The sequence below is a fragment of the Melospiza georgiana genome, chromosome 16 (genome assembly GCF_028018845.1).
Source record: "Melospiza georgiana isolate bMelGeo1 chromosome 16, bMelGeo1.pri, whole genome shotgun sequence".
NCBI lineage: Eukaryota > Metazoa > Chordata > Aves > Passeriformes > Passerellidae > Melospiza > Melospiza georgiana.
In genome coordinates, this window is record NC_080445.1 from 14,829,135 (window position 1) to 14,856,817 (window position 27,683).

At 52.3% G+C, this 27,683-nt stretch overlaps 1 protein-coding gene across 2 annotated transcripts; it reads left to right on the forward strand.

Annotated features, from left to right (window-relative positions):
- The first annotated feature begins 57 nt into the window (after positions 1-57).
- CFAP70 (cilia and flagella associated protein 70) lies at positions 58-27,627 on the forward strand. Of its 2 annotated transcripts, none has more exons than XM_058035266.1 (27): positions 58-130; positions 1,099-1,213; positions 3,359-3,545; positions 3,840-3,935; positions 4,285-4,364; positions 5,389-5,562; positions 5,945-6,127; positions 6,523-6,614; positions 7,634-7,727; positions 8,768-8,902; positions 11,089-11,217; positions 12,241-12,332; positions 13,911-13,971; positions 15,190-15,381; positions 15,975-16,106; positions 16,897-17,022; positions 17,526-17,659; positions 18,368-18,483; positions 18,639-18,794; positions 19,787-19,882; positions 20,572-20,648; positions 21,282-21,434; positions 23,677-23,838; positions 24,673-24,762; positions 26,386-26,487; positions 27,220-27,267; positions 27,382-27,627. In XM_058035266.1, exons 2-27 carry the CDS (start codon positions 1,163-1,165, stop codon positions 27,460-27,462), a joined length of 3,039 nt encoding a protein of 1,012 aa, XP_057891249.1. In that variant the 5' UTR covers positions 58-130; positions 1,099-1,162; the 3' UTR covers positions 27,463-27,627. The 2 variants fall into 2 exon arrangements, with proteins under 2 accessions (XP_057891249.1, XP_057891250.1); XM_058035267.1 differs by having other exon boundaries at positions 58-89.
- The last annotated feature ends 56 nt before the right edge of the window (positions 27,628-27,683 follow it).

Genomic DNA, 27,683 nt, shown 5'->3' on the forward strand with positions numbered 1-27,683 from the left:
GGTCCCGCGAGGTTTCGGGGGCCGGCGGGAGCCGCCGCGTCGCTGTGGTGACGGGACGCGAGCCCTCCGCCGAGTCGGGCAAGCCGCAGGTTCGAGCCCCGGCGCCGCACGGTGCCCCAGCTGGCTCCCGGTGAGGGGCTGCAGGATCCCCCCGGGGCGGGAGGGCCTCCAGAGCTGTGGGTGAGGGGCTTCAGGACCATTCTGGGGCAGGAGAGCTTAGAGCTTCCAGGCCTGCGGGTGAGGAGCTCTCGAGCCAGCAGAGCGCCTAGGCCCGGGGCTCGGGGGCTGTAGGTGCACCCCAGGTCGGGAAAACCCCAGGGACAGTCGGTGAGGGGCTGCAGGACCGTTCTGGGGCAGGAGAACCGCCAGGCCCATGGCTGAGGGGCTGCAGGACCGTTCTGGGGCAGGAGAACCGCCGGGCCCAGGGCTGAGGGGCTGCAGGACCGTTCTGGGGCAGGAGAACCGCCAGGCCCAGGGCTGAGGGGCTGCTGCAGACCCCCGGGTCAGTGAGGGGCTGCAGGACTGTTCTGGGGCAGGAGAACCGCCAGGCCCGGGGATGAAGGGCTGCAGGACCCAGCAGGGTGAGAGGAGCCTCGAGCCCATCAATGCTGCCCTGAGGGAGCTGCCAGGCTGTGGGGGTGTGAGGCAAGGGGGCCGTGGGGAGCCCTGAGGGAATCCTGAGGGTTTCACAAACCTGAGGAGCAGAAGGACCCAGGTCCCCACAGCATTTAGGAGCCGTGAGGGGACAGCTGGTGGCCGCCAGCCTTTGGCCCATGGGGTCACCGTTAACGTAAAAAGGGAGTAAAAGAGAGCCAGGGATGTACTGGGAGCCGAGAGCAGCCTGGCACAACAAACCTTTCCTGGGAGCAGCAGCTGGGTGAAGCTTACAGAGATGGATAATTTTCACATTACATTTTTCCCAGTCCTCCCCCTGCACCTCGTGAGAGATTCGTCACTGCCAAAGCCCTGCACATTCAATGGTGTTTTGACAGCCAAGCCCTGAATAGCGCTTGCAGCCCGCACTGCTGTGTCCTGCAGAGGTATCTGGGAGAGGAATGGAGCAGTTTCATGTTTCTTTCCTCATTCTTTCTCCTGCAGAGCCGAGGAGGTCCCTGCGGGGCTGACTGGTGGGAAGGAGCCTGCTGCTGCAGCTCTTCCCAGTATGTCACAGCCAATACCAGTACAGATCACGGTCGTGAGTGCACAGGACCTGGTAAAGTTCTGAAAATATCTCTACTCATTTAATAAACAAGGCCAGAGCAATTCTGTGTGCACAGGGATCCCCTGTGAGAGCAGGCAGGGGGTGATAAGGCTAAAGGAAGGAGTGGTGGCAGTATCAGAGGTTCAGCAATGCCACACTGTGGCTTCCTCCTCCCTGCTGAGAAGTTCACACAGAGGAAAAATCTTATGAGGCACATAAATTGGGGAGCACACTTCCCTAGCAGCTGGCCAGAGATACTGGGGTGAAATGTACCTCTCTGCTTCCTCTAACTATATGGAAATGCAGGTTTTTTAAACAGAACACAGCAGAAATGTGATCAGTGAGACAAAAACCTGTGGAAGGACCTCACCTTGGGTGTAAAGCCAGATTTTCATCTCAGCTCCAGCTGTTTAAATCATATTGAAAGCAATAGGGTGGCTCTGGTTCTAAAAAGGCAGTGGATCCAGTTCAAGGCTGTGAGCTGGTGCCAACCAAACCACCACTGCTGTGATTTCCATGTGATGCACCCAGCTGTCTGTCCCTGAAGTCTTCCAGAGGAACTGGCATTTGGGAGGGAATGTGGAGGAGAAGCTCAGCTCCTGCTGCAAGCAGAAAAAATGCAAATCCCTGCTTCTGCTCCAGCAGCAGACAGAAAAAGCAATCCAAAAGCACCTGCTTGAGGCTTTCACACTGTAGTATTGAAGTACCTCTTACACTGATGGATTCAGCAAACAGCAGCTTAGGTGAGGTATGAGGTGAGAGGAGGATAAACAATGCTGGGGAGAACAGACTGCTGGATTGATTGCATCTGGAATGTTGCTTTGTGCTTCTGATTGCTCCACCGTGAGAAAGGGCTGTACAAAAGGGAGGGGGGGGTTACAAAAGGGCAATAATCACAGCAACAGGATGAAAAAAAACCCGGCTGTAAGAATGTGGAATCCACTTCTGGCTATAAGTGTGGAATCTGCTTAATTAGAGGCAATGTAGGGAAGGATGAGAGAGGAGTCTGGGATAATTAATGGTACAGGGAAAGGTTAATTGGATTCTTCTCTTTAGCCATTCATGGGATGTATGCTCAAGGAGACAGTGAGAAGGGCTGAAAATTAAAACCAAGTGAAAGAGATCTCTTTTTGTACAAGAACCAGCATGGAACTAATTACCCCAGTGACAAGGAGAGAGGGAGCTGAGGGCGGGTTAGGCATCCCTGTGGCCCAGCACTAAGGAAAAGCTGGGCTTGGGTACAATGGCCCTTGTGTTCAGCCACTTCTCTGTGGATTGAGAGCTAAACTGTGTTTCTGCTGCAGGGAGCCCTTTGGTACCTGCTGCCCAGCCCTTCCTGTGCTGTGGGGGTGCCCAGTGCTGCCCCTGTGGGTCCCCAGTGCCACGTGCTGTGCCCTCACTGTCCCTCTCCAGCCCTGTTTAAGCCCCTCTGTTTAGACATTTGAAATTCAAAGTAAAATCTGAATCTCCTCATCTCTGATTAAAGCAAGTGGTATGAAGGTGGTGTAACAACAAATTGCAAAGCTCCCTAAGAGCTTGCTGGAGCCCTTCCTTTGATTTCACAGAATCATGTAGGTTGGAAGAGGCTTCTGAGACCATCAAGTCCAACCTTTAACTCAGCACTGCCAAGGACACCACTAAAGCATCTTCCCAAGTGCCACATGCACTGTCTTTTGAACACTTGTAGGGTTGGGAACTCCCCCACTTCCCTGAGGAAGCTGTGCCAGTGCCTGACCACCCTTACAGTGAATAAATTTTCCCTAATTATCCAACCTAAACCTCCCCTGGCACAACTCAAGGCTCTTTTCTCTTGTCCATTTCAGGACATTTTGCACCACACGACATCCACAGGTGTCCTGTGAGCTCATCCCTGTAGCTCAGGAGCTGCTTTCTTAGGAGACAGCGAAGGTCTCAAGCTTCCTGGAAGTACAAAAATATCAGTGGAGTATTTTGGCATTTGTTTTAGATGTGTCTTTCCTGAGGTGAAGCCTGAACCTCTCTATCTCCCTTGCCACAGCTCCTGATAATCTTTGGGGCATCACAGCATGGCGAAAGAGGAAATTTCCCTCCTGCTGCCAGAGGAACTCTGATGCTGGGATGCTGCTGCAGAGCCAGCTGCTCCCTGAGCTCTCTTTTTTTTTTTTTTTTTTTTGACAGAAAACTCTCAAAAGCAGCTTGGCTTATACGCTGGTGCGTGTGGAGTACAACGGAGCAGTGCTGGGAGACTCCTCCAAGACTCATGTGCTGCCAGATGGGACAGCAGAGTATGACTTCAGCAGCAGCTTTGAGTACAGCCCCGAGGGGCCCAACTCCTTGGACATCCTGGTGCAGAAACCACTGCTCTGTAAGTAGCTGCTGCCAGATGTCCCACCTTGGAGCTGGGTGCTGTGGCTGCAGGAGTCACTGGTTCAGGAATAGCACTTCAGCAGCGGTGGTGGGAGGCTCTCAGCACTTCTTGTCCATCTCTGCCAGCTGGAAGAATCCCCTTTCATGTTGGCCCGTGCTCCTTTGGCTTTGCTGTGCTTGTCAGCCTTGGGAGGTGCAGAGGAGCTCGTGCCAGAGCTCACACAGACCTTCCTTGGTGCCTGACCTGCTGCTCCAAGGAATTCTGCCAGCTCCTCTCTTTTTATCTCCCTAGTGACCCTGCTAGAAGTGACATCAAAGGACAAGAAAAAACCAGACAAAATCACTCCTCTTGCCCAAGCTGTGGTGGACCTTCTGCCTCTGCTGCAAGGTACAGCATTGAGTTTTGCAGCCTCCATGACCACTCCTTGCTCCCTGGCACTTTCTGATCTCTGCTTATGGACCCCTGACTACAATTTATCTCCTTTGGACAAAGTAACCTTTATAGCTCTGCAAAACCTGACCCAGGGGGAGAGAGAGTAGCTCAGCATTCAGAATTTATTCCGAATGAAATCAAAATTCAGAACCATGATTTTTGCCTCATGTAAGGTGTTCCTGCCCATGGCAGGGGGCTGGAACAAGGTGATCTTTAAGGCCCCTTCCAACCCAGATCATTGCATGAGTGTGATTCTTTGCAGAGGGTCTCACTTGAGGCTGCTCTCATTCCTGTTTCTTCCCAGGAGTGCGTTCACTGAAGGTCTTAGCTCCTTTGTATGCAGTGCCTGCCTCCCCATCAGCGAAGCTTTGCCCTGAGGCCACGGTATGTGGAATTTGGAACTGTTCCTTCCCTCATTCAGCTCTCTGCTGCTTTTTAATGGGAGGGAGAGCATGACTCAGCTGCCTGGCTCATCACGGATGTGGTACAGCCCTATATGTTACAGGCTTGGAGGCCTTTCCCGCTCCCTCTGACGTCTGTCCCTGCTTCCCTCTGATAGGGGAGGTCGTGCTGGGAAATGTTAATGTGTGCAGCTACTCAATTGCTCTGCAAAAAACAACAAAGATGGAAAGCACAGAGCTGAAAACCCCCCAAAAGGCAGCGGCAGGGTCACCTGCCCAGCTCTATTAGCCTTCCTTTCTGCAGATGAAATGCCTGAGTCCATTATTGTACAAACTCTGACTGCCTTTCCTGCAAGGTCCTTACTCATTCAGCAGGTTGCAAAGTACTCAGTGACTAAAATAAGGAATGAAGCATGAGGCTGGGAAAATGTGTCCAATTTTGCTGCTGAGCCTGCCTGCAGTGAGCACCGGGAGCAAACTGGAGGGGTGGATATCCCATTAACAGCTCTGTGTTTAGGAGGAGTTCACAGTGAGCAAGGTGGGGGGGCACTCATTAGGGAGGACAGGTAATAAATGCTGACCAGCTGGTTTTCCCTCACACACCATCCATCCAGGGCTAATTAAAGGCTGCACACAGAGCATGGAGATAGGGCAGAGGCAAAGCTGTGGCTCTCTGAATCACCAGGGGAAAAGCATCATTTTCCACCCTTGATGTTCTTACTCTGTGGCTCCTTTCATGAGACCCTGCCTCTTTCTCCACGGCTCATTTTATGAGACCCTTGGGGCATGTGCCATACCTCAGCCAGGCTGTGATTTAAGCAAACAAACACCACAATTGAGCCAAATTGGTCCTGAGATTCCTTTCCTGTGCTGGGCTGTTTTCTTTTACATCCAAGATGAGGCACAAGATAACATTATATGTTCTGGCCTTGGGTTTCTGCTTGCTTCTCCCTAAGAGCAGGCAAGCTATAATTGTTTACTGGCTTGATTTTATCTTTGTCTCACAGGCTGGCCTTGAAGTGATAGTGAGCACCAGAGAGCTCCTGCTCTCTGCCACCGATTTCTCCAGTGGGAACCTCCTGAGTGTCACTCTGGAGGCAGCTTATTCTGTCCCTGATGCCTTTACTGCTGACAGCCAGCAAAACTACATGGTTTGCTTGCAAATGCCGGCAGCTGCTGAGGTGAGAATGGCCCAGGCCCAGTGACAGGGGGCTTGGCTGGGTTTGGGTTCTTCTCCCACCCCATGGAACAAGTGTCCAGGCACGTGGGGTGCACAGCTTCCGGGCTTGTGCACCAGCAGCCTTTGTTGGGAGGTTTCAGAGTCTCTGTGGCGTGATGTGTTTCTTTAACACAAACAAAGGTCTGTTTGGAAAGATTTGGATTCGAACTGGCAGGGTTTTTTCCACATGGCTCTTTATTTTTATTCCATTCTGGAATGGAGTGCATTTTCCAAGCCAGGCACCCTGTACTGTTGCTTTGCTTTGTTATCCCAGCTTGGAGCAGCTGGCTCTTGCTCCTGCTCCTGTTAGAAATGCAAATCCTTTTTTTCTCCTGTGTCTCTAGAAAGAATTGCCATTGCTCTTCAAGAATGGCATCCTGAAGGCTGGTGGTGAAAAAGAACCATTTCCCCGACCCAAAAACTGGCCTGTTGGCCCCATCCTGGCCCCTAATGCTCTGAACATACCTGACTCCTTCATTGTTGGTGGGCCCTATGAGGATGAGGATGGAGACCTCAACAAAAGTGAGGTGAGGAAGGACTGGCAAGTTTAGAAGAGAACCAGGAGGGATGGAGAGGCTTGGTATGAGAGGGAGGTGAGTGGTCACTGTGCAGTGTCCAGCACAGAGGTGGTTCTCCTGGGGCAGCAGACATGCTGGCTCACTGCTGGAGACATCCCAAGGGAGAATGTGGCAGGTCTGGTCCCAGGAAACACCCACACTGAGCTGGGTTATCTCCAGTGAGCCAGGCACTTAGCGCTGATGGTGTCTGCAGGAAAGGCTGTCAGCCTCTCTGCAGGGCTGGCCTGCCTTTGGGCACTTGGACACCTCTGTGTGACTCACATTCTCTCCTGGGGATGCTTCTGAGGATGGTGCAGGCTGTGGAGTTTGCTGTGCTGGCTTTGACTGCACGCTGTTCCTCACAGGACAAGGAATTCAGGGCCCAGGCAGAGAGCTCGAGGAGGGTCGTGTGGGACACGGAGACACGCTGTTTCCTGGATGCTGATGCTGTGGCCGTGTAAGGGACCTGAGCAACCCAGCCCAGAACATGCTCAGAGTGACCTGAGGCAAGGAGCTGCCACATGCAGCTGCTCTTGGACCACTTAGGGGTCAAAGTGTGGCTCTGCCCCCACCTGCCATGGCTGCTGTGGCTGTCTTTTGGCCACAAGCATTCACCTGAGCAAGGGCACAGCTCTTGAAGTGCCTTGAACTGCTGGCAGCAGCTTTGTTCTGCTGTGCTGGGAAAAGATGGATTGTCTGGAGCTGCTATCTCCAGGCCACAAATGCTCTCTCCTGCTGGCAGCAGCTGGGGCTGGGGGCTGGTCCCTGCATAGCTTGAAGGAAGGGGCAGCAGTTATAGTGAGCAGACCTGGACTAGAGTGGCATCCACAGCTCTCCTCTGAGCTGCTAATTAAGTTTTACTGAATCCCAAATACATTCAAACCTTTCACTCCATGTGGGCACTCTTCATTTGCTTTTTTATTGGATAAGTGTTGCCTTTAGCAGCTCCAGATACGCTCACGATCAGGATGAGTGTTCCATTTATCTTTGAATCCTGCTATTTTCTGGCCTCAGCTGCATCATGGCTGTGCATTTCACTGCCAAATTACTCCTTGTGTGGAAATACTCACTTCTATCTCATTTGATTTTTAAAATTCTTTTCCCTACACATCCATCCACCTGCCTGCTGCTGTCAGAGTCACCAGCCACTTTGAATGCAAGCTCAAGATCCACTTGCTCTGTACAATTCAGGATTTATACCAAAGCTAATCACATTCCTTCTCACTTATTTCTGAAGTAACTGGGGGAGAGAGAAAGCCCAATGTGTTGCTCTCACTGTTGTTCTAAAGCTGGCTGTGCCATAAATGCCACACAGCAGTGGGTAGAGCAGAAAATCACAGTGTTCCCATGGCCTGAGGGTGTTTGCTGAGGGAATGGGGTGAAGCAAACCCGAGGGGAGCTGCTGGGGCACAGAGGGGGGTGGTGGGGCTCTCCAGCTGGGTTCCTGCATCTCCTCAGTGCATCCTTTGTGCCCAGCCTGCAGATGCGCATTGCCGAGCGCCGCCACTGGCCCGTGGAGCTCTGCAGGATGTCCACAGGTGGCAAGGGGAAAGGCAACAAACCTGACAAGGTAAAAGTGGGGTCTGGCTTGTGGAGGAGCATTGCATGAGCAGGCATTTTCCTCTTGAGGCCTTTGTGATAGCAAAATCGGCCTTGAAGCTGCCAAAGTGAGTCAGAGAGCAGGAGGCTTTGTGAAAAATCAGCTTTATAGGGCTGTTAAATAGATACAGAGTCATATTTTTTCCTTATAGCTCTCACTGATGGTCTGTGGTAGCTCACTGGAAAGGGGATAGGGTGACTTTTCAAATCACAGAATAGTTTGGGTTGGAAGGGACCCCAGACTCCACCTCCTTCCAACTCCCACCATGGACAGGGACACTTTCCATAGACCAGGTGGCTCAGAGGCTTGTCCAGCCTGGCTCTGAAAAGAATTAAAAGTAATTCACTGAGCTGATCTGTGGTCAGTGGAGTTTTGAAACAGCTTGAGGAGGCTCTTGCATTCTTTCTCAGGCTGTAGGTAAGTTATGCTTTTGCATCTAAACCAGGGTGGTTTAACAGCGAAACAGCCCCTTAGAGAATGGCTCTGCTGCTGGCAGATGATTGTGTGAGAGCTCCTAATCTATCCCAGGACAAAGCCATATAAGTTGGTGTAAATCCCTTTCAGCACTCACAGTGCCAGGATTTTGCAGCTCTGATGATGATCCTTCCAGCCAGGCCTCCCACACCTCCTAAGCCACTTGGTGTCTGTCCAACCTGAGATGCACAACTCTGGTAGGCTCACCTGGGTTTCTAACCACACACAGCTGATAATCTTCCAGCTGTACCTCAACAGGAGCAGCAGCTGTATCTCAACCCTGAGGAACAGGAGAGTGCAGGAATTAGAGACAAAAGCTGCCCCACGGGGATTGGGACAAAATTAATATTCTACATGTGGAATGACTCCAGTGTGTTCATCCAGGTTGTCTCGGCTGCGTGCCAGTGACAGAACCATGGGCTCATCAGGTGCATCAGTTTGCTGTGTGGCCTTCCCTTAATGAGATTGGTGACCTTGTTCCCTTAAGGAGAATAACAGTGTGTTCAGCATCTCAGTGCCTTGCTCTGTGTTTCCAGAAAGATGAGGACAAGCCGATTGCCTTCCATGGTGTGGCATATGTCAACATGATGCATTTGCTGTGCCCTGGGGTGACGCAGATCCGAGGGGCCTTCCGTGTCTTCAACTACGAGGACAGCGAGGTGTTTGAGAAGGTGAGAGCAGCAGGCCCTGCTCCAGCTCTGCAGCTGGGTTTGCACTGGGGGCTTGGGAGCAGGGACAGTGGCAGAGGGTGTTTGGGAGCAGGAACGGTGGACAGAGGGTGTTTGGAAGCAGGGACAGTGGCAGAGGGTGTTTGGGAGCAGGGACAGTGGGCAGAGGGTGTTTGGGAGCAGAGACAGTGGACAGAGGGTGTTTGGGAGCAGGGGCAGTGGACAGAGGGTGTTTGGGAACAGGGACAGTGGACAGAGGGTGTTTGGGAACAGGGACAGTGGACAGAGGGTGTTTGGGAACAGGGACAGTGGCAGAGGGTGTTTGGGAGCAGGGACAGTGGACAGAGGGTGTTTGGGAACAGGGACAGTGGACAGAGGGTGTTTGGAAGTAGGCAGAGTGGACAGGGGGTGTTTGGAAGTAGGCAGAGTGGACAGGGGGTGTTTGGGAGCAGGCAGGGTAAACAGGAGTTGTTTGGGAGCAGGCAGGGTAAACAGGAGTTGTTTGGGAGCAGGGAGTGTGGACAGGGAGTGTTTGGGAGCAGGCAGTGAAGGCAGAAGGGTGTTTGGGAGCAGGGACAGTGGACAGGGGGTGTTTGGGAGCAGGCAGGGTGGACAGAGGATGTTTGGAAGCAGACAGAGTGGACTGAGGGTGTTTGGGAGCAGGCAGGGTAAACAGGGGATGTTTGGGAGCAGGGAGAGTAAACAGAGGGTGTTTGGGAGCAGGGACAGTGGACAGAGAGTGTTTGGGAGCAGGCAGAGTGGATAGAGGACGTTTGGGAGCAGGCAGGGTGGACAGGGAGTGTTTGGGAGCAGGCAGAGTGGACAGTGTGCTAGTTGAAGCTGGATCTGAACCTTGAGTGCCCTTCTGGTGATTGAGAAAATTAATGATACAAGCTTTTAGGTGCAGGTTTTTCCAAGGCAGGGGATTTCTGGGGGGGAGTGAATAAGTCTGGGGGCTGAGAGAGGCTTTGAATCTCACTCCACTCCCTCCTATGCCAGCATGATCCACTCTCCCCGTGCTGGAACATGGGCAAGGGAAGGGTGCTGCTGGGAAGAGCAAACAGTGGCTTTAAAAGGATTGCGTTACCCCCGGCAACCACCAAAAAAGCTGTCACTGGAGCTCTTTCAGCTCTAGCTCACCGAGGTTTATTTGTCTTTTCTTTTTTTCCCTCTCTGTTACTAAGAGTGACAGTTACATCTCCATTTTCCCACAGTCTCTCCCTCCTGGAACAGACCTGAGCTTGTTTCAGGAGGGCAGATGTACAGCCTGGTTCTACCCCCCCTGTTGCCTGTGGGGCTGTGCTCCAGGTGCAGGGGCTGGGTGAATTCCAGCCCTTCTCCTGCCCCCCTGCTCCCACTGGCTGCTGCAGAGCTGGGCTGGGCATGAGTGTGTCTGCTGGGCTCTGCTTCCCTGCCATGAATGACCCCTTGGCTGCATGGTGCTGCTTGTCCTGTGCCATTTATTTGTCACGTGTGAAGTCCTTCTTACTCCCCAGGTGCTTTGGGTTGCCTCTTGGTTTAAGGAGTTTCCCTACAGCTGCTCCATCCTCTCCCCAGGAACCCCATAACTCTTGCTAGCCCAATTCCTGTAACCAGGGTGTGTGGGAGGGAGCAGCCTGTCGGGGTGGTCAAACACTTTGTAAACACAAAGTCTGACAAACCTATTCCTTGCAATTCCCTGATGTGTGTCAGGGAAGCAGCTCCACACCAGAAGATGAGCTGGGAGCCAAGGGATGCTGTCAGGCAGGTGGGGGCCCCCAAAAATGTGTGGAGCTGGCCTGGTGAGAGAAGCCAGATTCATCCAGCAGCCCTCATCACCAAGCACATCCATGTCTGTGGGGCAGGTCCAGGATCCCACCAGGAATTCAGAATCACAGATCTGGGTTCCAGCATGTTCAGCACACATCTCAGGCAAGGACCAAGGGCCAGTCCTCAGTGAAAACACAAACACAGCTCTTGGAGGGAACATGGAGACATCCACACCGAGTGTCAGTCTGACCTGAGGCTTCACAGCCACACAGGATCAGAGCTGGGCTGGAGCACCAGCAGCTGAACTCGAGGAGGAGACAATGAGGTTACAAAACTTCTTAAGGCATTTAAGACCCTGACAGTGTGTTTTGTGATGAGAGAGGTTAAGGCAAATGAGTGAGGGAAGCCTGCTTTGTCCCTTGATTGTCTCTGTTTTTCAGACCAGAGTTCAGTACAGTATTTTCCGGGACCGCAGGTCACAGCTCAGTCTGGGCAAGGAAAGGCTGGGGACCTCTCCTTCCAGCAAAGCTACTACCAACAAGCCTCTGAAGGAAGATTCCAATGCCATGGTAAGGTCTGGGAAGGCACCATGGTTGCTCTGGTTCTGTGTCACAGGAAGTTGGGACACACAGAACCAGGGATGGATGAGAGATACTCCTTATCCCAGACCCATAGAATCTTCTCAACATGAAGGGATCCACAAGGACCATGAGTCCAACTCCTGGCTGTGCACAGACACCCCAACAATCCCACCCTGTGCCTGACAGTGTTGTCTAAGCACTCCTGGAGCTCTGATAGCCTTGGGGTCCTGACAACCTCTGGGGGAAGAATCTTTCCCTGACATCCAGCCTAACCCATCCCTGGTACAGCTCCAGCCATTCTCTAAGGTCCTGTCACTGGTCACAGAGAGCAGATGCTGGAGCTGCTTCTTGTAAGGAAGCTGCAGCTTTCCCTTGTCTGAAATCCTAGGATGTGCTGCTGGAACTTGCAAAGATTTGAGATTTATTGAGTCTGAAACAAAAGACATCATTTCTTTTTCTTAAGAGTTACTCAGCCCATCCAAAATCCGGTTGTCAGATGGCACTGGAGAATCTGAAAATGTCACAAATCCCAGCCTTGAAGGACAGGTAATTATGTCTCTCCAAAGACAAGGAGAGAGTGTAGAGCATCATTGTGCTGGTGTCTCACACCTTTCACACAATTAAATTCCTCAAGAGTGAGGGGACAAAGGATGTTTTACGCAGATGCTGTCCCAGAGTTCTTCCAGTGACGTCCATCTGGAGAGCAGGCTGGCACACTGGGCTAGAAGGTCTCTGTAAATTGTCAGGCATTTATTTAAATTATCCCCTCATATTTTGACTTCTTCCTCTGGAATGCACATTCATTCTGCAGGCAGATTGATTATCTGGGCTCTCTCCTTTTCCCTAGCCTGGTTTCTCGAGCTGGATTTTGCTGTAACTCATTCCGAGGGCGGGTTATAAAACAAGCTGGATCTCTGCACTTGGGAGATGTGTGGCTGTGGGCTCAGTATTTCACTGTGCCAGCACTGGCTGCAGACAGCACCACACAGGGAGCAATGTTTCTCTCCACAGCTCTACAGCGAGGCAGGAACGTTCCTGGTGATGGAGATAAAGCTGGACAGGCCCCTGGTCCCAAAGCGGCTGCGGGAGGAGCTGGCCCAGCGGTGCGTAAGGATGGGCTGTGGGGCTGACAGCTCCTCTCTGCACACTGGAGAGAGCCTTGTACAGCAAACCCCCCTTGGAATGCTCCATAAAGAGGGCCTGAGGCAAAGCCCACAGGAATCAGGGGGAGGATTTGGCCAGACTGCTTTAGACGTGGCATCTGGTGTGTTGGGAAAACACTTGTTCATCCCAGCTGGCATCTCCCTGCCATTCCTCTCAAAACAAGAGACACCAGAGCAGCACAGCAATGTCTGTGTTCCTGTCTGGGCTTTGTTTTCCTCTAATCCCCATGTGCTTTCCTCTTGCATGTGATGTTCAGTGGCTTGGTCAGTCCTGGCCACCAGCGTGGACTGCCCTGGGTAGTGCTGCTGTTGCTTCATCAGAGCCTTCTCTCATTTTTAGCTTTCCAGAAGTTTTCTCACAATGTTTTACCCATTCCTCAGCTTTTATGTTAGTTTTCATGTTGTTCTGCTGCAGAGCTGCTCTTTCATCTCTGCTGCTTTGAGATTTCAGTTCCTGTCCAGTGGCAGCCCTGCTGTGTTATGGGTTAGAAAAGCATAAAACATCTAATTTATGGAATAAAAAAAAAAAAAAAAGAAAATACAGCAGATGAATAAGATATAAGAGGTGCAGATTTATATCTCTCAAACAGAAATGTCATCCATTGAAGGTATACGTGTTGTCCTCACTGCTCCCTGCTGTCTTCTAGGAGGAACAGGCTGAGGAAGGTGAACCCCTCTTAGAACAGACCTTTTCCTGCCCTATTTTATACATTCCTACTCTTCTGCAGTGTGTGTGGATTCAGTGTCACTCCTCCTTGAACAAGGCCTGTGGCACCTTGGCTTGGTGGGATGGATCATGTTCTGAGGACTGAGGGTGTTCTGGAGTCCAGCAAGCAGGAAATAGTGAAAAAAAAAATTAATTAAGGCTGGATTGGCACAAGGGATTTTAATTCCAGAATCCCAAAATGATTCAGTTTGCAAGTGACCCTTGAAAGTCACATTCATGTTCAACTGGGGTTCCCCAGAGCACGTTCCTCTGTGTCCAGATGCTTTTTGGATATATCAAGGGAAGGAGACTTCCAGAGAATCTGCTCAGCCACCCTCTCCTTAATAAAATCTTAGTTTGAAATGTGCTAATCCTAATGGAAGGTCACTGGAACTGCACAGAGGCCCAAGCAGGGCTGGGGGCTGTCTGGGGGTCTGAGGTTGGTGTCTGGGGGTCGATGTGTGGCCAAACTGGGCAGTGTTGGAACTGTGGTCTGGGCTGTTTAGTGACCCAATTCTGCTTTCCTCAGGCTGGTTCCTTCCTTACACCTGTTCTGCAGAACCAGGAGCTCCAAGATTCAGCTCTGCTGCTCCAGGAGAGCAGTTTGGGTTGGCAGTAAATGTTAACCCTGTCATGACAAAGCACAACCATCAGCTGTAGGGAGCTGTTCACTCTTGGTCTGAGATTCCAGGTTTCCTCCCAGGTGCCTGTGAGGTGTCTCATGGACACGATGGCAGAGTGAAGCCCTCACACTACACAAGCCAACATCCCTGGCAGTGGCTCTGCTGATTCTCCTCTGCTCTCACTGACAGGGTTCAGGAGCTGATTCCTCCCCGCCCTGCGCTGGCCCCACGGACAGAAGGAGCCAAGAAGGTTGGTGTGAGAGCCTGTGACCATCCTGCCACCCCACCCTGCCCTCAGAGCCTTCATTCTCAGCCCACAGCAACGTGGGGATGAGGTTTGGAGAGATCAGGGGTGCAGGGCCACAAAGGTGGTGAAGGGTCTAGAAGGGAATAGGGAAATGTGAGGAGTGTGAGGTCACTTGGAATGTTCAGCCTGGAGAAGAGAGACTGAGGGTGGAGCTCATTGGGGTCTGCAGCTTCCTCACAAAGGGCAGCTTCAATCTCTGCTGGATTTTAGGAAAAGATTTTAGACAAAGATTTTAGGAATTTAGGATTTTAGGAATTTATTTTAATTTTAGGAATTTAGGATTTTAGGAAAGTATTTTAGGAAAATGGATTTTAGGAAAAGAGTGGCTGGGCACTTTCCAGGCTCCCCAGGGAATGGGCACAGCCCCGAGGCTGCCAGAGCTCCAAGAGCATTTGGACAACACTCTCAGGAATGCCCAGGGTGGGATTGTTGGAGGGACTGTGCAGGGCCAGGAGCTGGACTTGATCCTTGTGGATCCCTTCCAATTCAACATACTCTATGAAACACACAGAAAAGGAAACTTCTGTATGGGTTATGTCCAGAGCAGTGTGCCTTGGGAGCCCTTCCATCACTCGTGTTCACATCCCATTCAAAGGGAGCCATGAAGAGATGGAGCAAAGGGAGGGAAGGCAGCCATGGGGGGATGTTTGGAAGGAAATGGGGTGCTGGGAAAAGAGGCTCTCAGCACCTTATTTATATCCTGGGCAGCCCCAACAGTTCCTTGTCTCAGAGCAGCCCCTGTGCTTCCTCAGAGCCAGACAAATCTGAACAGAATCAGCCCTGACCTTCCTCAGGTCACCAAGAATTTTTGAGGATCAAGATTATGGAGATGACAGGTTCTGCTGAAGAGGGCTGGCCTTGGGTTTCAAGGCTCCCAGTAAATGAGATCTATTTTACTCACAGCCAATTATATTGCTATAGGAGAGATAGCAGTGACTGGAATACTGGGTTGTGATGGAAAATCCTAGCAGGAAGGAGCTCTTTTATGTTTACCTGCAGATATTTTCTCAGCCCTCAGGCGTGGACAGGAAAGGATGTGTGACAGACTAATTGAGACCTGAGTCAGGTGGAGTTAATGGGAGGCGTGGGCTGTGGCAAATCAAACACATATCAAGGTTGATTGCATAAGTGGCTTGTGAAATTTATTTATTTCTTTCCTAGGTGGTGGAAGATTATCACAAACGTGTCACCAGTGTTGCTGTTGCCATCCTGAGGGAGTACCATGAGCTTTTTGGGAAGCAGCTGCTTGAGCAGGGAGTGATGGACCACGAAACCATGGAGGAACAGAAACGTCAGCTCAACTATGAGCTCAATACCTCTGGGAAATATTTTGCTTTTAAGGAACAGCTTAAGGTGAAGGCTCCTTTGTGCTTTTTGCTTCCCTACTTGTTTTGTCCAGGCACTTTCTCAGTGAGAAACTGCTGCTCTGTGGTGGTAACTCAGGATGATGTGGTGCTCTAGAGTCCTTTCCTGCCACCTGGAGCTGTTGCAGTGAGCACTGAGGGACAAGATTCCCCTCTAATGGATCAGGCACCAAGTTGCTTTGGTCCCACAACAAGAGAGCACTTCCTATCAATGGGAGCTACTCCTATCCATTTGCCCCATGCTCATAACCTGGGAAAGGCAAAGCTGGCTGCTCTCACATTCCCAGTCTGCCCCAGCAAAGCTGGCTATTCCCACATTCCCAGTCTGCCCTGGCAGGGAAAGGAAGTTCCACACTCTTCCTGGAGCCCTCCTTTCTGTCCTGAGGAGGTGAGCCATCCACATGCTGTCCCTAAAGGCTGTCAGGGAGGTGGGAAAGGAAATCCCCTTTGCTTGCTTTTTTTTTGCTTTTATCAGTGCTGGACTGGATTTATTTCTCAGAACTAAGTTGGAGCTTCAGGCTCTGTCTGTGGTGGGGGGCATGGGAGGGAAGCTGCCTTGTGCAATGTCCCTTGTCTCTGCAGTATTCTGTGGTGAAGATTGTGAGGGAGAAATACCTGAAGACCACAGCATTTGAGACCAAGGAGCAGCTGCAGGCATTCCTCAGTGAGCTCTATGTGTACCTCGTGGACCACATGCACATGGCCCTGAACAAGGTGGGGGAAATGGGGGTCACTCAGGCCATGGCTTCACTCTGGCTCCAGGGCAGGGGAAGGACTGTGGCCTTCAAGGCAGAAGCAGGCTCATGCTTTCATCTGCTGGAGTTGTCACTTGTAGACCCTGAGCCACACTCGAGGCAGGCATCCCTTTGTATCCCATGCTCAGAATCCTGGGGTAGGTGTGAGATGGCACTGGTGAAGCTGCTGTAGCTGGCACATGGTGAGGGTGGCTGGGCAGAGCAGGAGCTGGGCTCACCAGTGAGTGGTCCCACTGAAGTTTGTCATCACTTTGACCTAGGGAATGCTGTGAATAATCATAGGATCACAGACAGGTTTGGGTTGGAAGGGACCTTAACGCTCATTTCATTCACCCCCTGCCATGGGCAGGGACACCTTCCACCATCTCAGGTTGCTCCAAACCCCATCCAGGCCCTGGACATTTCCAAGGATCCAGGGGCAGCCACAGCTTCTGTGGGCATCCTGTGCCAGGGCCTCCTCATCCTCACGGGGAAGAATTCCTTTCTAGTATCTAACCCTCTGGCAATGGGAAGTCCTTGCCCCTTGTCCTGTCCCTCCATGTCCTTGTAAAGATTGATCCTGCCCTGTGCCTGTGTGGCAGAGGTACCTGGGAATGGTGGGCATGTGTCCAGCACAGAGCAGCTTGCCCTTCCCAGTGCCAGCCCCAGCCATACTGGTGTGTACTGTGTGCAGTGCTGGTGTGCCATGCTGGGATCACACAGAGCACTCTCCCCTTCCCCAGGGCTAACACTGTCTCCTTCCCTGCCAGCTCCTGTCTGGGGAAGATGTTTCTCCTGCCCCTCCACCCAACTCAACCAGGAAGCAGCTCCTGCTCTTTGCTCGTGAAGCTGAAGCCATCAAGGACCTCAAACTGGCCTCTCTGTTCTACAATCAGGTGAGGGAGCCCCAGATCTCTCTGCCATCACCTGTGGGGACTGGCACAGCCCAGCAGCACAGTGGGGCCACTGCTCACAGCTCAGGCTGTGCTGGAGGGAGGGAGGAAGGAGCTGAGCATCACCAGGATACTCAGGCTGAAGTAGGATTTGGGAGGGATTTCCCAGGGAGATGCTGCTCCCTGCAGGATGTGAGATTGTCCCTGGGCAGGTCACTGAGGACTCCAGCCTCGAGGCCAGGGGAAATGGGATGTGCTGGGCCAGTTCTGGGGACACTGGGCCCTAGGAGGTGTCAGCTGGAGCTGGAGAACATGTGTTAGGTTAGAGGAAGTGGGCTTCCAGCACAATCCCATTTAGGGGACACCTTTGCATGTACAGACAAGGTCTTGATTCCTGCTCAGCTGGGCTGGGGTGGCTGGGGAAGCTGTGGTGATTGCAGAACTGCCTGCCCAGTCCATGGCTCTGCTGAGCCTGCCTGCAGTGCTGATTGATCTCTGTTGTGCAGAGAATAGCTCGGGACCAGCGCAGCATCCAGGCCTGGCTGGACTATGGAGCCTTCTGCCTCCTGTATGAGGATGCCACCAAAGCCCTGGAGTGCTTCCAGCAGGCTGTTTGTCTGGACCCCCAGCACGTGCAAAGGTGCTCAGTGCTCCTGCTGGGTGGCTGGGTGGGTGGGGATGGTGTGGGGTGTGTCCCCCACACCACTGTGGTATTGGAAAAATAGCTCCCAGTATTCCCAGTTAGATTGTGCCTGGGCCAGTCTGACCCTCGCTGCTGGGCCAAAGGCAGCAACTGTGGTGTGTCACCCGAGATACCTTGGCTTGCTGGAGGTTGCAGCTGGGCACTGAACAAGTCCAGGCTTGTTAGGAACCCCGTTTACCTCAGGAGGAATGGCTTCAGGTGATGGTGAAGAGAAAAAGGAGAGGATTCTGCTGGAGGGTTTAATGTCCAGAGGTTTATTCCGTGGTTACAGAGGTCTGAACGTGAGCAACTGCTCCAACAGAACCTCGGCTGCATGGTCTGATCACCTTTAAAGCTCAGGGACAGGGGGAGGGGAGGTACAGGTGAGCACCAACCAGGTGAGAGGGGCAGGGTCTCAGGGGAAGATGACACCCAGACAGGCCAATGACCCCTGGGCATAGGGGCATCCTTTGAACTTGACCAACCACACGATGCCTTGCTGGAATGTTCAGCCTGATTGACAGGACTCACTCAGCATGGGGGCAAGGGGGAAGGGAGAGAGGTATAGGCACATCTGGGGGGATGACCTGGGAGGCCAAAATGGGACATTACAGCACACCACAGCACTGTGGGGCTGCCAGGCTGACTGCTCTGCCCCTGCCCCAGCTTGCTGCTCTGTGGCATTGCGTGTGTCAAGCTGCGCACCTATGAAGAGGCAGAGATTTTCTTTGAGGATGCCTGCTCCTTGGAGCCACCCAGCATCATAGCCTGGACCCTCACAGGTACAAAACCAAGCCAGTCTGGTGTTCAAGGTATTCCTGTGGAGCCAAGCATTGTTCCTGCCCACAGTCCTCTTCTCCCTGCTCTGAGCTGAGGGCTAAGGGGAGCATTTTGCTTCCTTTGGGTGTGTGCTGATGCTGCTGTGTCTCTCCCACAGGTTTGTTTTATGAGATGCAGAATAATTACATTCAGGCAGAAAGGAGCTTCCGTGAGGCTAAGAAGCTCCTGCGAGCCGAGCTTGAGGAGGAGAGGAGAATCCTTGAGGCTGCTGAGGCAGAAGGGAAAAAGCCCAGTTCTCCTAGAACAGAGCCAGGTAACAGACAAAGCCAGGAGGTGCCCTGACACCAGCAAGGAGGGGTGGATTGTGTGGTGAACAGTGGAAGGAAGAGAGTTTTTAACAGGAGAAGTACAAAGGGTAAAGGTAGATGTGGACAGTGAGCTAGAACAGAATTCCATGGAAGCTGTCACTGTGAGTTCCCAGCACAGCAATCCAAAGGGCAAACCAGTTGCTTGGCACTGACCCTGAGGCCAGGGCTTCCTTTGGAGCCCCTCTGAGTCCAGCCCGAGCTGAGGCTGTCTGTCCTGAGTCCCAAATATTTGGCCAGGCTGCAGGAAATGCTGACTGGCTTTATTTTTAACATTATCACCACTCATGCACAGTGCCTCAGGCAGGCAGGCTCGTGACACATGCGGGTTTTTGTCCCTTCTGATTATGAGGAAAGGGATATTCATAGAATCATGGCATGACTAAGGCTGGAAAAGGCCTCCAAGATCGAGTCCAACTGTTAACCCAGCACTGCTGTGTTCATCACTAACCCAAATCCCAGCTGTCACATCCACAGGGCCTTTGAACACTTCCAGGGATGGGGACTCCACCACTGCCCTGGGCAGCCTGACCCAATGCCTGACCACCCTTTCTGTCAATACATTTTTTGCTATCATTGAACTTAGACCTCCTTGGTGCAACTTGAGGCTGTTTTCTCTCATCCTGCCTCATTTATACCTGTTTCTGGTTTCCCATGGTAATCTTGTGCTAAAAATCTCTGCCCCAGGTATTGCCTCCTGCAAAGAAATTTCTTCCCAGCTTTGAAAACCTGATAGATTTTTTATATTTTCTCCCTTCTCTCTTTTTTTTTTTTTTTTTTTTTTTTTTTTTTTTTTGTGTGTGTGTGTGTTTTTGGTTGGTTTTTTTGGTTGGGTTTTTTGGTTGGTTTTTGTTTGTTTGTTTTTTGTTTTGTGGAATCATGTTCTAGACTGGGAAGTTTATGGCTTTACACCTAATGGTTCTTGGGGGTTTCATTGCAGAGGAGATTCCAGATGGCTCAGCTGACAAACCACCAGAGGTCGAGGAAGGTGAGACACCCAAGGAGGAGACTCCAGCAGCGCAGGAAGCCCCACCAGGTTTGGGAATGGGGACGTGGAGAGCTGGGAGATGGTCCTGTGGGAATGGTGGGGAGTAATGTGGGAGCAGTGAGCCCTGGCCCCTGTGCTGCCAGGGCCTGTTGTCTCTCCTGAGCCAGGGAATCTGCAGGCAAAGCAGGTTCACTCTGATTGTCAGAGCAGCACCTCTCAGGATGGACAGCCAGCAGGTGAATGCAGCTCTCTCTCTCTCACATCACTGCATCCTGCACCTTCCTTTTCTTCCTCCCGAGATGCCAGCTCTTAGCTCTTAAAGTGTCCCTGGAGATCTCCCCTGGTTGTGTGGAATGGGATCTGCCTCCTCCACAGCCCCTGTGGTGGTGGAAATGGCACTGCTGAGTGCCTCAGGACCCCTGGTTGCTTTGAGGAGGCAGGAGCCTCACTGTAGCTGTCTCTGACAAACATAATTCATAAATTCCCACCTTTTTTCCTCTGGTTTTGGACTGGAAAATTAGTGGGTGAAGAGTGTAATTTCTTTTCAGATCTCCTACAAAACTTAAGCCCTTCAGAAAGAAATGCTGAGTTAATCTCTGCTTCAGCCTCCCCTGCCACCTCCTGGGTTTTGCTCCATGTTGCAGGGATTTTCTGTCTCCACTGGGATGTCAGGACCTGCTTTGGCTCCAGAAATAAAAACCCCACTTTGAGACTGACAGAGACACATTTTCTTGCAGCTCCAGAACCTCAGCCACCTCCCTGCACAATCTTCATGAAGTCAGTGGAATTCCTGATGCAATTCAACGCTGTGAGGGTCAGTTTAGCAGGAGGAGTGGGGAGGGAGGCTGGTTTCTTCCCAGAGAGCTCCAGCCAGCCCCTTTCTGGGCCTCAGGGAATGAGCCATGGCTACTCCAGAGGCTGAGCACAAGAGGGAGCAAAGCCACCACTGCCCAGAGATGCAGAAGTGTGGCCAGGCAGAGTGTGGAGCCCACAGTGCTGGCTGTGGACACACAGCCCAGCACTGCCTGCTGCAGAGGAGCAGCTCAGAGATGGTACAGGGCATTCAGAGATGGGATCCATTATTGTGGTGCTCCCAAGGTGCCTGAACTCCTGTGATTCAGACACTTGTGTATGCTGGAGGGATTTTTGTATCAGCTGTGGAATGTGCCTGTCCTACCAAGTCATCTCTGGGACATCTCTGGTTGTCACATTCTGCTGCCTGCCTAAATTTGGCACGGCAGAAAGAGTTGCTTAAAGCAACTAAATGGAATCCTGGAATGGTTTAAGTTGGAAGGGACCTTGAAGTTCATCTGATTTCAACCCCCTACTCTGGGCAGAGACATTTTCCACTAGACTAGGGATACCTTCCACTAGCTCCTCTGTCCTGCTGGGGTGTCCATGGTGTCCCTGCTCCCCTAACACCACCCCCTGTGCTGTTGCTCCCCAGTTTGTTCACAAGGCACTGGCCCACGAGCTGCTGAGCCTTCAGGGAGGCCCCACCTGTGCCTATTACCTGGCCCTGGGCTGGACCTACCAGCTGCGGGAGGACCTGCCCCGATGGGAGGAGTGTCTGCGCGAGGCTGTGCGCATCGAGCCGCTGGTGAGCCCAGAGCCCCTGCACTCCCACTGATCATCCCAGAGCCCCTGCATTCCCAACTCACCATCCCAGAGCCCCTGCATTCCCAATGATCATCCCAGAGCCCCTGCAGTCCCAATTCACCATCCCAGAGCCCCTGCTTTCCCACTGATCATCCCAGAGCCCCTGCATTCTCAACTCACCATCCCAGAGCCCCTGCATTGCCACTGATCATCCCAGAGCCCCTGCATTCCCATGGATCATCCCAGAGCCCCTGCATTGCCACTGATCATCCCAGAGCCCCTGCATTGCCACTGATCATCCCAGAGCCCCTGCAGTCCCAATTCACCATCCCAGAGCCCCTGCTTTCCCATGGATCATCCCAGAGCCCCTGCATTCTCAACTCACCATCCCAGAGCCCCTGCATTGCCACTGATCATCCCAGAGCCCCTGCATTCCCATGGATCATCCCAGAGCCCCTGCATTGCCACTGATCATCCCAGAGCCCCTGCATTCCCAGTTAACCATCCCAGAGCCCCTGCATTCCCAATTCACCATCCCAGATCCCCTGCATTCCCAATTCACCATCCCAGAGCCCCTGCATTCCCACTGATCATCCCAGAGCCCCTGCTCATTCCCAATGATCATCCCAGAGCCCCTGCATTCCCAATTCACCATTCCAGAGCCCCTGCTCCATTCCCAATTTACCATTCCAGAGCCCCTGCTCCATTTCCAATTTACCATTCCAGAGCCCCTGCTCATTCCCCCTTCACCATTCCAGAGCCCCTGCTCCATTCCCCCTTCACCATTCCAGAGCCCCCTTCATTCCCAATTTACTATTTCAGAGCCCCTTCTCCATTCCCAATTTACCACTCCAGAGCCCCTGCTGCATTCCCACCTCACCATTCCAGAGCCCCTGCTGCACTCCCAGTTCACCATTCCAGAGCCTCTGCTCCATTCCCACCTCACCATTCCAGAGCCCCTGCTCCATTCCCAATTCACCATTCCAGAGCCCCTGCTGCATTTCCACTGATCATCCCAGAGCCCCTGCATTCCCAATTCACCATTCCAGAGCCCCTGCTCATTCCCAATTCACCATTCCAGTGCAGTCCAGAGCATTCAGTGGGAGGGCAGTCACAGCAGGCTGTGCTCTCTTTGTTATCCCATTGTCACAGCCTCCTGTCACTCCCTGCATGGGCAGGCAGCATCTCAGAGCCTCTCTCTGCCTCTCCCTCTCTACATCTGCCTTTCTTTTCTCTCTCAGATATATCCTATTCCTCTGTCCCTGGGTGGGAGAGTCAGGTTCTGTTTCATGACAAACAAAGTTGCTATTGATCTCTCTTTGGGGAGGCAGAGTGAAAGGAAAGCAGGGGGAAGATGACACCTGGGAATGCTGTGTGCAGGCAGGACACTGGGCAGGGAGATGGAGGGGGATCCCATTGTTAGTGATGACCTTAACTCTCTCCATAAACCCTGCCCTGATATCACAGAATCATGGAATTGTTTAGGTTGGAAAAGCCCTCTGAGATCATGAAATCCACCCATTCCCCAGACCACCATGTTCATAATTAAACAATGTCCCCAAGTGCCACATCCACACAGGTTTAAAATCCCTCCAGGTATGGTGAATCCACCACTGCCCTGGGCAGCTGTGCCAGCACCTGACCACCCTTTCCATGAAGAAATTCTCCTAATAGCCAATCTGAAGCTGTCTTGGCATAACTTGAGGCTGTTTCCTCTCATCCTGTCCCTGTTCCCTGGGAGCAGAGCCTGACTCCCACCTGGCTGTCCCCTCCTGTCAGGAGCTGTGCAGAGCCAGAAGGGCACCCCTGAGCCTCCTTTTCTCCAGGCTGAGCCCCTTCCCAGCTCCCTCAGTCCCTCCTGGTGATCCCTTTTTCTCCCTGCACCCCCTCCAGCCCCTCAAGGTCCCCCCACAATTAAGGGGCCCACAGCTGGACTAGCACTGGAGCTGTGGCACCCCCAGTGCCCAGCACAGGGCCACAAGCACTGCCCTGCTCCTGCCAGCCATGTCAGGGGGCATTGGCCTGCTTGCCCACCTGGGCACACCTGGCTCTGCTTCAGCAGCTGCCACCCAGCACCCCCAGGTCCTTCCTTTGCCACACTGTCCCCAGCCTGGAGCACTGCACAGGGAGTTGTGATGACACACTGAAACACTGCTCAGCTCCTTTCTGCTGCTTGCAGTGTCCCAGCTCCCCTCTCAGGCCTTTCTCCCATCCGTGTCTCACTCCTGGTTTTTGGTGCACAGAATCCAAATGTCTGGGCTCAGAAAGGGCACCTGTGCTACCAGCAGAAGGACTTTGAGAAAGCCAAGGATTGCTACGAGCGGGTGATCAGCTTTGAGGAGGATGCTGCAGATATGCACTTCGTGTACCTGCGCCTGGGCTCCATCTACCTGGACGAGAAAAAGGTGAGCAGCCAGCAGGGCTGTGGAGGGCAAGTGACTCTCAGAGTTTGGTTGTTAATTGCAGCCCTGAGATGTGTGAAAAGTCTCTGTTTTGGCCTGCATGTCCCAAGAATGAGTCAGAGCTCATCAATTTTCGCTCTTGAAGTTGGTTATTAAATTTTATCTATAAAATTTTCTTTCTGCCCAGCTGAGATCTGCTCAGCAGCCAGCAGCACTCTGACCACCCTTGGGGCAGTGTTGTCTTTTTATACTACAAACTACATATAACATATTAACACTTAATTCCCAATACCTATCACCTTTATAACATATTTCCAATTACTTTCCAATACCTATCACCTATGTTAGACAGTGAACTTCTATTCTAAACCAATCCCAATGTGCCAGCATCACAGCAGAAGATGGAGACCAAGAAGAAGAAGAAGAAAGGAGACCAAGAAGAAGAAGAAGAAACGCTGGACATGCCCAGATTCCTCCATCTTGTCCCCAAAACCCCCATTCAAAAAATCCTAAAATCTACATTTTCACGCTGTGATCATTTTATTATTATACTATTTAAACTTCTGTGGCTTTCAGGTCCTCATACAAAGCTGGTAATTTGCTCCATGGGTCATAATCAAATCCCCAGGTGCTCTGGGCTGTGTGCCAGGGTCTCTGAGCCCTCTGGCAGGGGTTTTGGCAACTCTGGACACCCAGAGGGATGCACAGAACAAATCCCTGCTGCAGCAGCAGTGGGGCCAGTGGGTGTCTGAGCTCCGTGGGAGCAGGGTGTTTGGCAAAGCCCTGTGTGTCTGTGGGGTGATGCAGAGATGTGTCTGTCTGTCTCTCTCCTGGCAGTATGCTCGGGCCAAGCACATCTTCCTGCTCGCCTGTGACAACTCTGCCTCCTGCCTCACCTGGCTGGGCGTGGGCATTGCCTGCTACAGGGTGAGTGCAGCTGCAGGACAAAGCTGTCCTTTTCCTCTAGGTTTGGACTGGGAAATTAGTGGGTGAAGAGTGTAATTTCTTTTCAGATCTCCTACAAAACTTAAGCCCTTCAGAAAGAAATGCTGAGTTAATCTCTGCTTCAGTCTCCCCTTGGTGGCACAGGACACAGGGCTTGGCTTTTGCAGGATCCCCTTGTTTAAAGCAACTCTTGGCTGCATGTGAGCCAATGCCCCCAAATGCCACCATGTCCTGTGTGCTGTGACTGCCCCAGCATGGCACCTGGATGGTGTCACCTTCAGCCCCTGCTCTGGGAACTGTGGTGGTGTTTGAGGGTCCCCAAGACGAGAAAATAGATGAGAATCTTGACTCCATGTTTCAGAAGGCTGGTTTATTATTTTTATTTATTATATAATTTTATTATATATATTATATTTTATTATATATGTTATATATTATTATATATTATATATTATATATTATATATTATATATTATATATTATATATTATATATTATATATTATATATTATACATTATACATTATATATTTTATTATATATATTATATTAAAAGAAAATGTAATATATATCCTAAATATACTAAAACTATATTAAAAGAATAGAACAAAGGATTTCATCAGAAGGCTAGAAAGGAATGAATAATAAAATATTGTGACTGACCAGAGAGTCTGACACAGCTGGACTCGAATTGGTCATTAAGTATCCACATGAGCCCAACCAAAGGTGTTGGTAAACCATCTCCAGACCACATGCCACAGCCATCAGATTATTGTTTGCATTTCTTTTCTGAGGCTTCTCAGCTTCTCAAGAGAAAAATCCTAGTGAAAGGATTTTCATAAAATATCACAGTGACAGGGGACAGCCATCCTTTGCCTCATCCCAGCTCCTGGCAGCACCTCCTTCCCCAGGGAGTCAAGGCAAACAATCTGGGCTGTGCTCTGAGCTCCTGCCTGCACATGACCTGCATGGGTGGGATGTCAGCAGGGAGGAATCTCGGTGCTTTCCCTGTCCAAGGGAATCCAGCACCTCTGAAGGGCTGCCAAGGACACCCAGGCACCAGCAGTGCAGTGTCTCCCCAAGGGACACCTTGCCAGGTTCCTCCAAGGGAGCTTGGCTGAGGAAGCAATCAAGGAAGGAATTTAAACTTCTGTTCCCCCTTGGCCAAGTGTTTACCTCCTGTGGAATCAGGTTAGGGAGGTGAGAGGTCTGGGCACCAGCTACCCCTGCATGCCCAGAGCAGCTGCACAGCAGGAACAGGGAGCAGGAACACAGCCGTGTTTCCTCATGCAGCTGGATCACTCTGTTCCTGGAGGTGAAGGGCTTTGTGCTGCTTCCCTTACAGCTGGGGGCTAAGTTAGAAATAGTGTGTGATCCCACAGGGGTCAGCAGTGGAAGCTCCTGCTCCAGACTGGAGGTCTGGATGCTCTGGCACTGAGGATGACTCCTTGTCTGTGCCCTAAATCCCTTCCCCCATGTTTCTCTCAGGGAAGCCCTCCTAGGAGCTTTCTGTTGCACTCCTGCTGTTAGAGCAATGCCTGTTGAGTTGGGAAGCCCTTTCTGCCTGCTCTCTGTCATTTGTCCATGCCTCTCCTCTCTCCCTCAAGCTGGAAGAGATGCTGGAAGCAGAAGATGCTCTCTCTGAAGCCAATGCCCTGAATAACACCAACGCTGAAGTGTGGGGGTATCTCGCCCTCATCTGCCTGCAGGTGAGTGCCCAGCGTGTGCCAGCCTGATGGGGTGGGGATTCCTGGGGGTTTATTGAGGGGGTTGGCATCTGCTCATGAACCTGAAGAGCTGGTGTAGAGCTCTGTTTGGGGCTGTTCTTGGGGAAAGGAAGTGCTTGGATGGCAAAAGCAGCACCCTGAGGCACTGATTGCTGAGCTTCTTACAAATGTCCTTCCACAGAGATCTCATGTCTTTCCTGGGGTGCTGGCCACTGCTGAGGCACCCTAAATCCTGGGATCCTATGGGGTCTCCTCATGACAAGACAGACACTGAGGGGCTGGAGCGTGTCCAGGGAAGGGAACAGAGCTGGGAAGGGGCTGGAGCACCAGGAGGGGCTGAGGGAGCTGGGAAGGGGCTCAGTCTGGAGAAAAGGAGGCTCAGGGGGGACCTTGTGGCTCTGCACAGCTCCTGACAGGAGGGGACAGCAGGGAACAGGGACAGGACAAGGGGAAACAGCCTCAGGCTGTGCCAGGGGAGGTTTAGAATGGATATTGGGAAATCTTCATGGAAGGGTGGTCAGGCCCTGGCACAGCTGCCCAGGGCAGTGGGGGGGTCCCCATGCCTTTTGGGATTTAAAAGCCACTTGGATGTACACTTGGGGACATGTTTTAGTGGTGGCCTTGGCAGTGCTGAGGGAATGGAGGGATTTGATGGTCTCGGGGTCTTTCCGTGCCTGGCGCACCCCAGGATGTGCTCCCGGTGCTGTGTTGCAGGGCGGGCGGCAGCTGGAGGCGGAGCAGTGTTACAAATACACCGTCAAGGTGCGTGTCCGTGCCCTGCGGGGCGTTCCCTGCCCCGCCGGTGTCGCAGCCGGGGCACCGAGCAGCCCCGCGTGTCCCGGGCAGCGCGGCCTGACCCGCTCCCCTTTCCCGCAGCTCGGCCTGCAGAACAAGGCGCTGCTGCATGAGATCCGTGAGGCCCAGCAGCGCTTCGGCTTCGGGGACCCCTCGCTGTGACCCCGCGCACATAAAGTCCCCTGACCCTGCACACATAAAGTCCCCTGACCCTTCCCTCTGACCCTACACACATAAAGTCCCCTGACCCTTCTCTCTGACCCCTCACACATAAAGTCCCCTGACCCTTCCCTGTGACCCCGCACACATAAAGTCCCCGCCCCGAGCGATCGTGCCCGGCTCTGTCGCGATCGAGTCGCCACCGAGGGGAGGGGAAAGGGGCG

Excerpts from the sequence above, each read along its gene's own strand:
- CFAP70 (XM_058035266.1), top strand. The coding sequence starts at position 1,163 with ATGTCACAGCCAATACCAGTACAGATCACGGTCGTGAGTGCACAGGAC. Across the intron at positions 17,660-18,367 it reads GACCCCCAGCACGTGCAAAG|CTTGCTGCTCTGTGGCATTG; the intron begins GTGCTCAGTGCT and ends CCCCTGCCCCAG. Across the intron at positions 26,488-27,219 it reads TCGCCCTCATCTGCCTGCAG|GGCGGGCGGCAGCTGGAGGC; the intron begins GTGAGTGCCCAG and ends GCTGTGTTGCAG.